This window comes from Ambystoma mexicanum, chromosome 10, assembly GCF_040938575.1.
Source record: "Ambystoma mexicanum isolate Mex_15411 chromosome 10, UKY_AmexF1_1, whole genome shotgun sequence".
Lineage (NCBI taxonomy): Eukaryota > Metazoa > Chordata > Amphibia > Caudata > Ambystomatidae > Ambystoma > Ambystoma mexicanum.
Window position 1 is genome coordinate 776,576,125 of NC_090932.1, and position 17,447 is coordinate 776,593,571.

General features: G+C 44.5%; 1 protein-coding gene across 2 annotated transcripts in view; it reads left to right on the forward strand.

Moving 5' to 3' along the window:
• The window catches only part of KCNAB1 (potassium voltage-gated channel subfamily A regulatory beta subunit 1), a 1,977,401-nt gene that overhangs the window by 1,912,764 nt on the left and 47,190 nt on the right, over positions 1-17,447 (forward strand). For both annotated transcript variants that reach the window (XM_069618430.1, XM_069618431.1), the window contains exon 12: positions 10,903-11,023. In XM_069618430.1, coding sequence (XP_069474531.1) covers positions 10,903-11,023 — 121 coding nt within the window. The remainder of the gene's footprint in view (positions 1-10,902; positions 11,024-17,447) is intronic.

Below are 17,447 nucleotides of genomic sequence, written 5' to 3' on the forward strand. Positions count from 1 at the left end.
AAGATAACAACAGGCATGGGTACCGTGATGTGGTGCCCCATGTGGCAGATCATGCACCATTACAAAAGACCTGAGACAGTGGTAAGTCAAACTATTGTTTGAGCTTGGGGGATTCCCCCCAACTACCAAATGCAGTACCACCCACAGGTACTGAGAAGGGTTATCTGACTGCAGCAAACAACACTTTATAATACAGTATATCTTTATGTGTTGTTGTTTGTAATTCATCTCAATGTATACATGTGTGTGCATGGTTTATAGTTAGAGACATTCAAAGTAAAAGTTATTAATGTTGTGTATGTTATTGATTACATAGGGTAGTAGAATTAGATAGGGAAGTTCTATTGTGTTCCCTGGCGTGGGAGGGAAAGGAGAAGTGGTGGCCTGCCAAAGGCCACCAAGTGGACAGATTCACCCACTGGGGCCACTTCTTGGCGATTCCTCACAGTGGGTTGTGTCATGTAGGAAGCAGAGGTCTGTTCCATCAGTTTCACCCTAAGGGTCTAACATGGCCCCTCTGAGGGAGGGTGGACTGACCAGTCAGATTCCTCACAGTGAACTCATGCCAGGGACCCAGAGAAGAGGTTTTTGTTGATAGGGTAAATGTTAAGGGAGTCATTTTATGTTTTTATAAATAAAAAATGTGTCCCCTAAAAAGTCCACTTTTGTGTCTGTGTCCCATTGAATTAAGAAGGTAAAGACTCGGGGGTGGAGAGAGCCCATCTCCTGTCTTACATCACTCTTATTTGCAGGTTGTATAAGGCCTCTTTCTGTCCGTCTGGGCTGGGGTTGGTGGGTGTGGCTGGTTCCCATGGGATCCATCCCTGGCCTGAGGTGAGGCATATGCACTGCTTCCCCCGAACCAGAACCGAAGAAAGCAGGGGCAACACATGCAGTTATTAAATGGTTTTCACAAAATGGCTCCTATTGTGGCCCAAATAAACAGGGGCCCTGAAATAGCAATGTTGTCAGCGTTGACTTTCTTACTTGCCCTTTAGGCTGCACCTCTAAAGTATCATAGCTAACATCTGCTGGACCTGCCACTCCATAATTTAAAGGAGTGGGTGATGCCTGACCCATCCTGATATGCTACAAAGAGAGCCTAGAAATCTATCAAGAGTGATTGTTATGCCTGTCTGAAATACACCCAACCCTTTGAAATCAGGTTCGCGGTTTTGAATCAAAGTGCACCACTGCATTTACCTTGTAATACTAGATGCAAAGAGACAGATTGTCAGTATCCCTCCATATTTTCCAGAAGACATGTTTCATGTCTCCATGCAGGGGAATGGTGATGTTAACCTTACATTCCCGAATAAGCTTCTTTTTCAGATGGATGGTAACCACAGCAAATTCAAGTGTTTGCCCATTTGCTCCAACACCAACTTTAGGTATGTTATTGTCAATGTATTTGCCTACAAAGACCACTTTATCCTCTTCTGTATCAAAAGAGCCAGTTTCTTCACCGTCTCCAGGATTTTCTGGCGTCTCCAACAGGGCTGTCTCAATGGGTTGTACAACTCCCAGGCATGGTGGGTCCAAAACCATCCCTGGGGTCTGCCTCCCCATAGATTGGCTTTCTTAAATTGCTTCAGCTACAGAAGTCTTTAGGAGTTGTGCAATCGGTTCTTCAGTCCTCAGCAAGATCTGGAAGTCCTCCAACCTTTGGGAAGCTTGACATTAGGCTGAGATCCTTTGGTGATGTCCTGCCACTTCTGAGGCGCCTTCATGTGCTACATGTTGGTAATGACAGAACACAGGTGCTTAGTTCAGACACATGATTATCTCTAGATCTCCCTATTTTCTTGTCCAAGGGCCCGGCTCCTAAACCCCAGCTAAATGAGTTTGCCGGTCACTCTGACACGCAAGGCAGGTCTTTTGTTCAATCATTTACCACCGTCCACAGGTCATTTGCAATAGCGCAGTATGGTATGTTTGACATTGATCTTGTCCCTGCGATTCATGTTCAGAAGCTGGCATTATCATTGCCTCTGGGCTCTGTAAATCTTCATACTTTCCCCCTTTATAAAGGAGGACGACTAAGAAACAGAGATTTCAGAAATTAGAAAACACGAATTGTTTAGCTTACCTCCGGACGCTCTTCGACAGCTGCAGCTGATGCGCCATGAGGCTTCAGATGCGGGAGTTGTAAAAGTCCTTCTTTAAATGCAGGACGTTCATGAGAGTACACACCTCTAGGAGGTCTGGCCGCAATTGTGTGGCTTGTAACATAATGGCGTACGTGTCTGTTCCTCTTCATCCAGCGGAGGAGCCTGCCTCAGAATTTGGGGGGCAGGGGTGGATGACAGTTTGGAAAGCTGGTTGTGAGTGGGGCCCTTAACCCATTGTTTTGCTGACCAACCCCACCCATTTCCTCCTCTGAGCCCAGGAGGCTGAATAGTTATTTTGCCTTCCTTTGGCCCATTGGATGCATCTTTCAGCCCAATTCAGAGGCTTTTAATTCTCAGAAAGCAATGCTAATCATTGGAGGGGCCATCTAAAACCTGAGCCCAGCTGTTAAGACGTTGGCCTTATCATAGTGGGTATACTGATACTGATATCAGCTGGGCGGGCTTTTATCCTCTTCCTCTGTACATTTGCTGCTTCTGACGCCACTTTGGTGATTGTTTAAATGTAATTATCCATCTGAGCCCAGGCTGAGCAAAAGGACAGAGCGCTGCCTTCTGCCTGCAACCTTCTCAAAGGGGGACAGCTAAGGCCCTCCAAAGCCAGGGGCTGGTGCTGCCCCAGTCTCCATCCATTCTGCCCCTAAAAAGTAGCCTGCAACGGCGCAGCCACCAAGAGTAGAGGAGCCAGAGGGAAAGTGTGTGACAGCACGACTCTGCGGCATGCATACATGCAGCCTTTACCTGGCAGAAGCTCCACTCCAGAAAGCCATGCTAGTTTTGTGGGATGGGGCAGAAAATACTGACAGGGGCTAGAAAGCAGGGTTTTTTATTTCATTTAGTGAAAGAGGTAAATTTACATGTCATTTTAAGGGGTAAAGTGTCTGCGAAGTTGGATCCACTTCATATAGTAAGCAATGTGGAAAGGATGGAGGTCACATAAGGTAATAGGAACATTCTGAATTGAAATAAACATAATTAACAGAGATATGACTGCACAAACAACCCAGCAGTGTATTTGTGGGGCACAGCATATTTCAGGAAGGGGATTATAAGTGTTTAGATACAGCCTGATCCCTCCTGAGGTGGTGGTTTATATCCCAGTCCACCATTCATGCATCTCTTAGTGGTGGCCAAAGGGAAGTGGCCAATGGGAGGAGCATGATAGGTATATGGAAAATCATGTTCATCTCCTGTGTATAATGTTGCACACAATTGTCTGCGCTTCTTCTTAATCAAGTTCGTAGCAGACTCTGTCAACTTCTCACTTGGAGGGAGCACAGGTTTGTGCTGGGGAAAATCAGACAAAAAGAGACAGCTGAGAATTGAGGCATGGATGAGGAAGAAGAGGGATATGTGGAAGGACAATCATTTGATCCCATACTAGCTTTTTAGTGTTGGCTTATTTAGGTCTTGTTTTAGTGCTACCTGCATTTAAAGCAAAAGTATTACAATAGGTGCATAGAGACGAGGATTGGGATGTTGAAGGCTGATGTAGGGCCTGCGTGTAGTGTTACTGCACCGCTGTATATGTCAATTAAAAACCAGATTGGGGTCAAGGATTGATAATAGATGGTTCTGCTGTGAATTGTGGTTAGCCTTATTCGGGTCAGATGGCACCTCCGAGTTGGCCCAAACTCTTGTTACTGTTGTCTGTTATTAATGATATTTGTGGAAACACCATCTTGAACAAAGTTTTGGACTCTTCAAAGTAAGTAATGGTTGTATCGGACTTATTTAATTCTAAGGCATGGCACTGATGCTCTTATTATCCACTAGAAAACTACTACTCCCACAATCCTAGTGTAGAGGCCCCTCCGTTGTCCCCAATGTCCACCAATCCTGATTCATGACTTTCTAGAAAGTGCTACTAAATCCAACGGTCCTCCCCTTTTTTTTGCTTCATTCACATTCTGAAGTTAAGCATGAACTTTACCTTCTATGAATCAGTAAGATCTATGTGTCGCTTGTTATGGTTGTTACTGTTCAGGGGCTGCTTATGTTTGAATATAAGCACAGTTCTTCCGTCTGGGGGTGACTTTGGTTTCTACTGTAGTTGCACTAGACTTTGACATGCCTCCCGCACTAAAGTAGATAGAGTTTTGTGGCTTATACCACGCAGGAGAGAGCTCATTTTAGCAAGCAGAGTGTTGCATGGATAACTGAGGTCCTCTCCACATAGCAGTGCAGTGTCTTTGGTTCGTGTCTGCTGCACGGGTACAGATTAGAGAAAGGGACCCTGTGGTCAAGCTGAGGCAGGGGCATAGATACAGGGCTCGAGATTTTCTCATTTATCCCAGTTAGGAGCATGTTGAGATGTCAGTGTAACTTTAGGTCCCTGTTAGATTTTAGATACAGGCAGTATTTGTCTTTTCCTTCTTGTTTGCTCATCCCCATCTCAGGTGATGGCATGTGGCATGGACTGAATAGGGATCTATGCTACATACTGATATTAAAGATATGGACCGAGACTCTGCTACTTTTATTCACATTACTGTCTCTCAAACATGTGAGAGTACTTTTATAGAAATGTTCAAAAGGCCATTAAAACACTTCGGCTTCAATGGGAGTCAGCATGGAGAGTCAGTGGCCACTGCTGTCAATCAGGGATTAGCAAATAAGCGAGGGGTGAGTGAGAGTTGATGATGTGGGGCCTCCTTCATTAGATAGGAAAGTGGCAAAGAGACATCACCATTTTGAGGTCAGTCTGGAGCCTGAAATCATCATGGCCTTTTAGCCAGGCAGTGACCCCATGGTTGTGGCTTCTTCAAGAACGCCATTGGTTTGTGATTTTGTTTCACAATTGGGGCCCACTGGTGAAGGGGATGCAGAGTATCAGTAAAAGTGGGCCAAATTCACTGAGTGGGGAATGATGGAGTCTTTGGAAGGCAGATGCCAATTCCCCACCTTTCATTTTCTTCCCGATTTTACCCGACATCAATGATGTAACGAATGGTGGTCCCAGAATCTCTGGAGTTTCAACGCATATGGGTTAACCATTGTTCAAACCTGTTGTTCTCACGTATTCTCATTTCACCAACTGGTTTGTTCTTCTCATTGAAATGTTTGCCCAACATTTCCACAGAAGGAATCTTGATAATAATTCTATAAAGAAAATGGGGGCAGAATGTCCCAAACCAGTCATGTCCAGTAAAAACTTTTTGTCTCCAGCATAGGTCCCAAGCTAGCTAGAAATAACAAAGATGTTTCAACAGGACCAGATAGGGCCTAAGTGGTGTGTCAGGACTTACTCCTCAATACTCTGGGACCCATTTTGAAGAGCATGGACTAGGCTGAAGAAGCCAGAGCTACTGAGGAGCTTCTAGACCTTGGTTACTCATTTTCTCTTATTGTGGCTTTCCAGATGTTTTGAACTTTCACTCCCATGATACCTAGCCAGAATAATCAACGATGAAGGATCATGGCAATTGTCGCCCAAAATGTCTGTAGGGCCACATAATGAGTAACCATGCTCTACACCTTGAGGTGACAACTGGCAGGGTCCAGGGTGCTTTGCGCTTGGACGGTGGCACCAACGACTTGCTCATTTAAGAAAGTAAAACAGGGTTTCTGATGGAGATTAATCATGCATTATTTGATTTGGCAAAAACCCAGGATCAAGAGGATGCAGAGGAGATCCTCTTTGGGGTTCTATCAGTCAAGGAATAGGAAAGTTTGAGTCCACCTTCAATACATTGGACAGGGTTCAGATTTCATTAAAGAAGAATTTTCTGTGTCAGGTCTCTACTAAGGTGGCCAGCCAGGAGTTGCCTGTCTGACCAAGCTCAGGTCACCAGCAGTAGTACTGAGGCAGGGTCCCATCAGTAAGGCTGGCAGAGATTCCAGCATCAAAACAAGTCCAGATCTACTTTCTTTCCACAACAAGACAGAGCCAAAGCTTGTGACAGAAGAGGTGTACTTCAGTTGCCATGCTCTGGCATTATTGCCAAGGCCATGTTCAATACAGTTTCAGGGTTCCCAGACCCAGTGGTTTGTAATACATCAGAAAAATAGCAAGCAGCTGCAGTTATTTCAGCAACATTCTTTCTGGTGCAGAAAAAATATGTATCTTTTGCCTAGTCTTCAATGTTAGACATCTCAATCTATATCATCACTTCTAGATTAGACAGTTGTATTGCTACAAGATGTATTAACACAAGGCAACTGGTTGGTTCACTCAGAAATCAAAGATGTCTACATGACAATTCCAATTTGCTTCCAATGGTGCTGTCATATTTTTCAGCTTTCCTCACTGCCCTTTGGCTTGTCATTTGTCCCTAGGTATTTTTCCAAGTTGTTGTGGTCTGTTGTAGAGTTTTTTGTGAGCAAAGAGTTCATCAGGTTGCTGAGTCATTTAGAGAACATCTTAGTCTCCATCTTTAACTCATCATCATTTGCAGACAGACGTAAGCCTGCTAATAAGTTCAGGATTCATCGTCACTTGGGTATCATTGGAAGTTCTGCTGACCCATAAAATGTAGTTCCTGGGCTTCATAGTCAATTGTGTTATCTCCACTCAGCAATTGTCCCGGTCCAGAGTGCAGGGTATAAAAAGATGATTGCTGTTGTTCTTTGGGCCCAAATGGTCATCCTTCAAGGACTGGCCAGGATTATAGGTTAGCTATTAACATGCATTTGAGCCACCTTTCCTGCCTCTTTGCATTACGGACTCTTCAAAGGCTAAACACTCAAAATCTATGTGAGGGAGTTAAGTTATTCTGATTGGGTGCACCTTTCTCCTGAGGTCCATGAAGAGTTGATTTGGCGGCTAAAACATGGCTACCAGGAACGGAAAAGCAATTTTTGGTTCTCTTTGAGATCTTTGTCTTAGAGTTCGATGTGAGCCTCAGAGAATGAGATGCTTGCTGCATTGGGGATTTCACTGGAGATCAGTGGTCTCTGCAGGAGTCACAAAGGAATATCAACCTTTTAGATAGTCTTGCAGAATCCTTTGCATTCTGAGGTTTTGCAAAGAACAGCTGGTAATGCACCATCAAGTTTTGTTTGGACAATATATCAGTAGCTTGATATAACAACAAACTGGGGGCACAAGTTCCAAATAATTGTCAGTCCTGCGAAGCAATTTTGGAAATTCAGTCTACCTCGACAGCTAGCTTGACAGCTAAAGGTTGTGATGAAATTCGTTCCAGGGGTACCCATCGCGATTGCAGATGGATGTTCCTGATATTAGTCGAATCTGGTGGGCTGGCATCTGCATTCAGGGGTGTTTCAGAGGCTCCAAGTGCTTTTGGGCTTTTCAGGTAGATCTTTTTGCCTCCCGTTCAATACTCAGCTTCGTATTTCTATAGTTGCATACTGTACACTATGGCTATGGCAACTGACACATTTTCTGAGAATTGTAGTCTAGGCATCATTAATGTTTTCCTCATTTTGAAATAATTCCTGGATTCTACATCACCCGCAGGCTCAGACCACGATTTAATTTTTGATCACCCCTATGTAATGATTTCAGGTATAGTTTCCATTGATACTATAGCCTGCCATTGCCAATCCAGTTCTTCTGCCATATCTCTCAAACAGAGGCCCTCAGGATAGTGTCACCCGCTGGTGGTAGAGAGCATGTTACCTCTCATGGTTTGACTGATGCCAGCATCAGATGGGCTACCCAAGGCATTTCTCAGGCAGCTTCCTTGCTTATCAGTCACCCTAGTGCCCTTCTATCTTATAAGCGGGCATGGTGAACAGGGATTTGCTGGTGTTCGCTCAAATACTTGGACCCTACTCAGGACCTGTGGCAGCAGTAGTTCGTTTTTTAGCAAAGTTGTACAAGCCATCTTCTTATCATGCGCTCAATTTACAATTCTCCACTCTTTCAGTGATCCACAACTTGATATATAGTGCTCCTGTTGGGTAGCATCCACTGGTCAGTCATCTGTTTAGAGGAATTTTTATGATGTGCCTTCCAGCTCTACGATGTTTCCAGTTGTTGGATGTAAGCTTGGTCCTATCTTTGTTTCAGAAGTGTCTGGCTAACAGGTATCTGTCATTGAAATAGTTAGGGTCTCGGAAATCCAGGCCTCGGATCTTAAAGATAGAGCATTTACACCCACGGGTGTTTCGTTGTCTTTCTACCGGTGTACCAAGACTGTAACCAAGGGTATTGATTTTCCTACTATCCTGAATAGTCCACAAGTGTGTGATGTTCACTGTTAGGACAACATGAACGTTTTACAGCCAGCTGGGAACATCTGCAGGGGCTTTGTTTCTATCCTTTCTTTGGTGTTATCTACTGATTCGGCTAGATGGGCCAATGGGGGTTACGAAGGAAACTGGGCTTGTACACAGATATGTTCGGAGCGCATTCTGCCACAAGTGCCATGCCACCTAAGGCTTTTTCTTGTCAGGTACACAGGTTGGAAGACAGTCTCAAGGCAGCTGATTGGGAGAGTGCCTCAACCATTGTACATTTTCTGTGATCAGTCTGTTGTGCATGCTTCGGCGGTGCTACTTTCACGGCTTTGAAGTGCGCATGATAAGAGCCTCCATGACATGCCTTAGAATTCCAATTTGGTCCTAGTAGGATATGATGGGCAGTCTTGATTCTATTAAGGGCACAAGGCAGATATTATCCCTGCCTCCCATTGCTGGTTTAATGATTTTGTTGATTCTTTTCGAGTTAGGCGGGGATTCATCGCAAACCATTTTCAGAATTTTCTGAAGTTTTCTTTACAATACCAGTGAAGTCAGGAGGCATCCTGTTTTCAGAGTTTCTTGTTCACAGAATGTAAAGAGGAAGACTGATGGATCGAGTTGGACTTTCAGGAATTTGAAATTGGTGGACATTTGGGAAAAGGGAAGGGTCTCAACTCCAGAATTTTGCATGTAGTGGTTTTGTCTCACTTTGTTATCTTGCTGCTATTTGATGAAGAAGCACGATAGTGCATAATACTCGCCTCTGTGCCATTAACATAATCGTGACTCTTTGTTGGCAGCTATTACGACTAATCAGAATTACTTAGGGTGACTTTACAGCCTCTTTTAAGAGGCGATCTCACCAATTCCAAACAGTCTGTAAATTCACCTTAGTTACTTCGATAGAACCGACTTACCCAGTAATTACTTTACAAAATGTAGAAATGTGTGTTTATACACATACCTAACATTAACAATAGAGAAACAGTGAAAAGACGTCTGTCTACTAGTGTGGATGGAAGTCTTTTTACTACTACATTATGCGTTCATTTGCTGTCGCCTCATAGTCGATCAACACACTCTGCATCACTCAAACACTCTTCCCATTAATCCTACACACATTGACAACTCTTCCTCACATTCCCCATCACCCAGCCATGCCCTTCCGAATGCATATAGAACTCATACACTCATGCCCACACTGTCCATCACACATCAACACTCTCACTGTCACTCAGCCACATGCTTGCCATCTATTTTTCATATCCTCATCCAAACTCTCCCCATTGTTTGTGATTCGTCTGCATGGAACTCACTTTAAGAAAGTTGTCAATTACCAAAATGGTTGGAAGGACCCACAAACCCTGTATCCCTTCCCGGCACCCCATGATTTTGAGGGCAAACATTGGAAAATGCATGATGCCATTTTTAAATGTACCATTATTACAAAATGAGATTGCAGTGTCTCTTCTCCTTTTAGCCCTTCATAGAATTCATTTCACGTTAGGACATTGAAGAGTAAACAGAGCCAAACGAGTCAGCTGAAAAGAGCATACTATTAGTAGTTTACGCAATGCTCAAGACATTTCTACTTTGTAAAATGAACAATGTAACTGTTTCCCAATTAATAGTAGAGCGCTCAGTGTGATGAAAGCAGATGCTAGGATTTGGACCCATGATACGTGGGCTAAACTGACTTTATGACTCAGGTATTAGCCAAATAACATTGCTCCTTAGATCCGAAGTAGCACAGAACTTCACACTGGACCTAAGGGCAAAGCCAGGGTAAATACAAGTAAAATCAATTAATGTAAAAAAAATGAAGGTGAAATAAAAATCTGCAAACAATTTGCTACTAATGACCTTTTAAATTTCAAGAAAAGATGTCCCACCTGAATAGGGAATTATGCCTTGTTTTTAAAATCCAACTGCCCATCAAATGCACTTTCAAAATGTCATGGCTTAATGCTTAAGAGGGGGAAGCGCCCCCATATCACTGCCATTTTCCTGGAAGGTCCCCTTCTAGCACAAAAGCACCCGTACCATTTTTTTTAACCACCGCACTCTATAGAGATCCTGTGACACCACCTTCCATTCAACCAGCTTCCATGTATCTATGTTCCTGTGGTACCCCCCTCCCCGCCCCATCTTCCCCTGCATTCTAAGGCGCTGATGCTTTCCCCAATATAAGGCATACACAGCACCCTTCCATTTCCTTTTTATAATTTATATCATTTGCATTTTGGTTCCAAAATAATTTCTTAAAGCTTAAAAGCCTATTTAGCAATTGCTACAATTGCTGGTAGTATATCTTCAATTTTAGTTCCAATGGTGGGATTCGATCCTGTGTTCCCGATGCTCAATTGCAGATGATTATTTAAAAAAATCTTATTAGGATTGTCATTGTTTTGCAGATGAAAGTGAGATTGAAAACTTAAAAAAAATGTATTCTTCATTTCAAAGATACATATTCTTATGGATAAATAATATCTTTAACATTGGCTTTTGTTAAAAATTAAATATCCACTTGTCTTCAATTCTAGTTTCGCATTGTATCACTGTTTTTAAAATCCAGTATCTTCACATCATTTCTTTCTGGCCTATGTACACGCTTAATTTCTAGTGCTACCAGTGGTTGAAAGACAAAATCGTGAGTGAAGAAGGAAGACAACAGCAATCGAAGCTAAAAGACCTCTCACCAATCGCGGTGCGGCTTGGGTGCACGCTGCCTCAGCTGGCTGTAGGTGAGTAGCGGCAATTACAGTCTATGCTTGATTAAGAAGAGGTATGGGTCAACCTAATAAAGGGCCTGAGTAAGAGTTTGAGAGTGCTTTAAAAAAGTGGTGGTAATGTCATAACCGCCATGTTTGCCTGTCATTCAAGTGAAACTCGCAAAATCCACCTGGATTTGCGTGAAGGAAATTTCCTACACACAAAAATCATTACTGCATGAGGTAATGACCGCATCCAGTAATTACTGATGCGAGTGGAGTCCAATGGGGAATATCTCAACGGTCAGCATCACTCCTAATCCGGTGGATCTATCCTGTCACTGCATGACTACCGCGTGTGGTAATGGTATTTTGAGCTTGGCAGCATCTCCAAACGAAATACAGCGAAACTCTAAAATGAGGCCCAAAGTTTCTCTACAAATTTCCATTTCTATTTGGGTCACTGCAGATGCTTTGAAACCAATGGTAAGCAAGCCTCTTCCCTACCAAATTTCGGGGGCTCGAAATTGCTGCCTAACTTTCAAGGTTAAAAACAGTGACCCATAAACTGATCCTAGTCACCAACCCCATTTGAAGATTGAAAAGCCTTATCAGTAGGGTAACCATATATAGAAAATAAAAAACTAGGACAGGCCGCTAACATAGAAGTAGGACTACAGCTTCAGATGTGAAAGTAGTCCTACTTCTATGTGGGTGGCCTGTCCTGTGTCATGTTGATCAAGTGAGGAGACAGGCCGGGGTGCCGAGACTATCACGTTTTAAAAACCCATCTTGGTTTTGCAGATCGGATGGATACCATCCCGTTTTTGGGCCAATCCGATGGAAAAATGATGACATCAGGCCGAAAACCGGGATGCTATCCACCCGATCCCCAAATCCCAGATGGGTTTTTAAACTTAAAAACGTGTCGGGACCCTGGGACGGAGGCGCAAATACCTGGACAGTCTCAGCAAAACCGGGATGTCTGGTCACCCTACTTATGAGCCAACCGGGCATGGACATGTCTTCAAGGTGTGGTGTGGGGTGATCAATCTTTCCATGTTTACCTCGGTGACTGGTTAAGAGAGTCCTGTCGTGTTCGAAGTTGTGTGTGTGTGTGTGTGTGGGGTTATAACTGGGGCTCGACAAATCTTTATGCTGTGCCCTCAAGCACAGTATAATTCTGTCTGCTTTCCTTGGAGCTGTAATTCCCAGCCCTACTGCCAGTTAAGGGCTGCCCAGAAAACGGCACTTAATGGAAAATAGGTTGTTGCGGCAAATTCATCTTCAGTGCGCCTTTCACGTAAAAAGTCCCATGTCTTAATGGTAAATGCTCATGTGGTGTTATTGACTTGGATGGGTCAAATGCATTTTAAAGCCAAGTAGCAGCCATAACTCACAGCAGCGGATTGGTTTATTTGCGAAGCACATGGTCAACTAAATTCTTTAAAATGCTGACTGCTTGAGTAGCAAGCACATTGTCGATTACATTTTTGGGAAGTGGCACATTTTGGTCGCATAATAGATAACAGCAGCTGCATACTCTTTCAAAGAATGAAAAGAAGCGGGAAACCTTCCTCAATACCATTGTCAACCGCAGGACAGTGCACGGATAGCTCACGTGGTATGCGCTCTTTCAATTGCAGGTCTGAGTACCAGAAAGAACCAGAGTACCAGAAAGCAAAGAGCCACACTGCATAGTCTGCTTTATGAACACCTGGCATGGGCATACTAAGATTACTTGGTTTAGATCTCTCAGCTCCTAGGAGTGGTTGCTGCTTGCAACGCCTTACAAATCCCAAATAGTTTTAGTTGAATTGAGATTACAATAAATCAAATAAATAAATAATTCAAACTGCTGCACTCACCCACTTGTTAATTGTGCACCACACTTGGTGTACATATGCAACAAATAACTCAAGCTGTCCAATGCTAAATGCGAGCACACAATCTATTCCAGATGACCTTTGTTATCAGAATTCTGGTACATGTACCTTCTTGGAAGAATGAAAGACCATGCGGACCACCTGGAGATCACACACAGGCCCTCAAACAAGAGAGCCAGGTTTCCATCATTCTCTTCCATGTTAATTTATATCCTGTTCTATATATCGGAAAAACAGCACACTAATCAATCGCTAAATTATATGTGGAAGTATGTTTTTCTGTAGTTTGTCATCTTCTCAGCTATGTTAGTTACACTGGGAAAAACAGTGGAATGTACTCATTTTAAAATACAAAATAGTTTTTCCTCCTTGGTTTTGCCTTTGTACTTTGGAGAATGACATTGGTGAATTGCCCTGCATTCACTTTTCAGATACACTTCCTTGATTACGCCCTTTTCACTTCTAGAATTAGATTCAGTTGCTGCTTTTGCCGCCACTTTCAATCCCCCTCCCACTCATGCCACAGCCTCCCACACTGGCTATGCCCTTGCTAATCTTCACCCCTCTATCACCAACACCCTGTACATCCTTGTCCCTGTCATGAGGATCTGCATGAAGCCTGCCGCCAAGCGCAACACCTGGTATAACTCCGACCTGGCCTCGCTGAAATGCAAGTGCAGAGTCGCTGAGTGGAAGTAACGGGCATTAGGCACATTCTCTGACAGACCAGCCTGCCGCCTATTCCAAAGGCAATACAGACTCTCCATCCACTCGAAGAAGAGTGCCCATATCCAAGCCCGCAACTCTGGGGTCACTAACAACACAAAAAACTGTTTAAAACCTACAAAGAACTTGTCAATCCTACCACAGTCTCCACTTCTCCCTTGCCATCCCTGAACCTTTGCACTTCACTGGCCTCCCAACCCTTAACCAAAACCTAGGACATCCTGTCCTCTCGCTCCTCTACTACCCAAACTCCTCCATCCCCAGCTCTCAGACCTCCCTTGGCCCCCTCTCCCCTTCCCTTCTACTCTCCTCTTTTTCACCCATAGTACCGGATAAGGTCTCTAGGCAAGTCCTTTATATGAAAGTCTTCACCAAACAGGTCCTCCCCTGCTCCTCCAGAACTATCAAGGACAACATTTCCTCCCTTGCACCATCCTTGGCCGATTTCTGTAATCCCTCCTTTGCCATTGGCTCTTTTCCGCTACCCCTCAAGCACTCCCTTGTGCATCCTCTCCTCAAAAGCCCTTGCTGCTCCCTCCTGCTCAGTTAACTACCACCCTATCTCCATTACCCCCCTCCTGGGCAAAATCCTGGAGAACCTGGGTATCTCCCATCTGATCAACACACTGAATACGTTGGTTGTCTTCACGACCACTCGTCTGGCTTCAGAGAAGCCAGATGCACAGAAAATGCCCTACTGAACACCCGACACTTGCTCTCACATCTCAATTCCAACTCTCCATCCGTTCTTATCCTTCTGAATCTTTCCTCTGCCTTGGACACGGTCAGTTATGCCACCCTGACAAATTGGCTCTGTGACATCAGAGCCTGGCACTGGACTCGTTGACCTCTTTCCTCTCTGACTGACCTGCCCAGGTTCAACTGGGCCCTTTTCTCTCTCCTATCACACTCTCCACCTGTGGCATCCCTCAAGGCCCTATCCTCTTGCTGTGGCTCTTCAACATCTACCTTGCCCCTTGGCCCACCCAATCTCCTCCTTCTCTCCTCACTTCCAGTGTTATGCAGACCACACACAGCTCTCCTTCAAAGTTCCCACTACTTCCTCCTCTTCCTCCTCTCTCATCCCTGACTGTTTGACTGCTATTCAATGCATGGTGTGCTGTAAATGATCTCAGCCTTAATGCCAGTATGACTGAGATCCTTCTCATTGGGACCCCATCTCCCTCCTTCCCTCCCACCCTCTGGTCACCCTCTATGGGTCCCCTCCCCTTACCCTCTTGTGAGGCAAAAAACCTTGGTGTCATCTTTGACTCATCTCTCTGCTTCTCTTCTCAAATTGCGGACCTTGCCAAGAAGGCCCACTATCAACTGCACCGCCTTAGTGGCATTGTCCCTTTCCTCACCTTTCCTCAGAAACTCAATGTCTCCATAGCTCTGGTCCTCTCTAGGTTGGACTACTGCAACAGCCTCTTCCTCAATCTTCTTTTATCCTCCCTGTGTTCCCTTCAACTAATCCAGAATAGGACTGCAAGACGTATCCTTTGCTTCAATCCCAGGCACCGCATCTCTCCAGCCCCGAAAACTCTCCACTGGCTCCTGGTTGCTGCTAGGATTAAGTTGAAGACCCTCTGCATCATCCACAAGGCTTTCTGGGGCCTGGTACCCCGCTACATCCAACTCTGTCTCACTAAATAACCCCCTGCTAGAGCCCTTTGGTCTTCTAGCTCCAACTGTCTGCAAATCCGACACTTCTCTAAGCAGAGAGTGGGGGGTAGATCTCACCCTTCCACAGAGGCCTCCCTCAGGAATGGTCTCCCTGCCCCTTCCAGGCTTGAGCCGGATCTCCTTAGGTTCCGGAAGCTCCGCAAGACCATCCTTTCTCTTCTTCCTTCCCTCTTCCCCTCTTTTGCAAACACCCTTGTCTGCCACAGTGACTGGCTGCCTTGTTCCCTCCGAGTTCTACAGGGCACCAGGACCCCCGCCCAGTCTGCCCCCTCCTCGCACTTAGCATGTGGACCCTCTCCCCCTGCACCACATGCAACCCCTGGCACTTGCCTTCCTGGCCTCCCCTTAGCACTTACCTAGCCCCTGTGGTGGCCCTCTTCTCCCCCTCCTCTACCCCCCCTTTCACTTGCACTCTCTCCTCCTTACCCTGCACTTCCCTTCCCTTCCCACCCTAGCACTTTGCATTTCACTCAGACTGGCACTCCCCCAACTCTCCCTCGCACTTATTCTTACTGCACTTGCATGATCCGAATGTCTCAAGGCCTAGTAAGACCGTTATTGTTTATCTTTCTCCCTTGCCACCCTTTTTTGTCTTGTGGTGCCTTGAAACACCATTCGTTGTATAGGCACCTTGCAAATATCAAATCCCCCCGAAAATCCTACTTTCTTTTACCAACCAAGTCTCTATAACAATTTCTTACATATTGTCATGTTGATTTATCATGTGGTTTGTTGCTTTCCAAGCCCGTTTTATTAAACATGACGAATAACATAGTGCTAACTTAGCTTTTGAAAGACAAGGCAAAACGCATTATTAATTAATGTACAACTAAAGATGGAATGGGAGGAGATGTAGTCTATCGCCCAAATTAGCTAATGAAATGGTACAAACTCTAGATGCAGGAAAGCTGTGCTAAACGTCCCTCCAACCCCCATGATCAAACTATGTAATCCCAGGCAAATCACCTTAAATCACGGTGCTTTATTTTTATTACCTGAAAATAGTTTTATCACTTATAAGTGATTATTTTAGGTATGCACTGCATATTTTAAAGATAGAAGAAAAATAATTGCAGGAAGAAATGACAAAGCATTATAAAAATATTTGGGATAAAAATATTTGGGATAAAAATAAAGAAAACTGCATTTAATGATGCATCTTAAAAGGGGAGGACGTCATCACTGATGACAGAACGCGCTCACAGAAATACCAACGAGAAGAAGAAGAATATTGACCATTTATAAGCAAGCACCTGGGGCAGGCACCACAGCCAATCAGATTGCTCGGATCGCAGGTTGAATCACACAATTCAACCGTACGGAGCCGCCTTTCATTTGCATGGTGCCCATTTTAGGTGAGTCTTTTTTTTAATAAACATGATGCCGTAAGGGTTCGACCGGTTCATTCAAACAAATAGATTGCTATAAGCAACCCGGTTCTTAAGTCTGGGTGCTGATAGCAATAATACCTGTGCTGGCGGGCTCCTTCAGCCGAGTCATGGTATCCCGGTCCCGGGATGTTACTGGCTGATCCTGCTGGCATGGGTATTATTGATTCAGTGGATACCACTGGCTGAATTGTCTCCTATCTCACGAATGGCAGCATCATTTGTGACATAAACAAAACTGAGGACTGATGGATGGAAAGCTGTGAATAAATCACAGCCGCTGTCACCAAACCATTGTTTTACATCCTCCAATGCCATTAATAAATGGGAAAGGCCATAAACAAATCAGGCTTGGCCTCAACCCAAAAGAGGCAGCCCAGCCTAAACTGCTGGTTCACATCCCTTCTGCACGAGACTCCAAGCATCCTCAAATGTGTGTGTTCCTTCTTTGGTGTCATCAGTGAGTGTTAGCTTGGGTCTATAGGCATAGCAAGCTCGGAACCCACATCTGAGCATTCCAGTCCCAGGAATTAGGGAATATAACACAAAAACATAAGAATGAAATAGAGGAGTAGTGGATAAACCACTCACCCAATTGTACTAGCTCTGGAGCTTGTGTACTGGGGACCCTAGCCAGGGAAACCCCTGCTAATGTATTATTGCACTAGACAGAGGTGAACGCATAACATTTCGGAAGCTGGAAGAACTTCTGTATCTGACACTAAGACATCGTATATGTTTGCTAAGTGTCTAGTTCATCTTAAAACATGG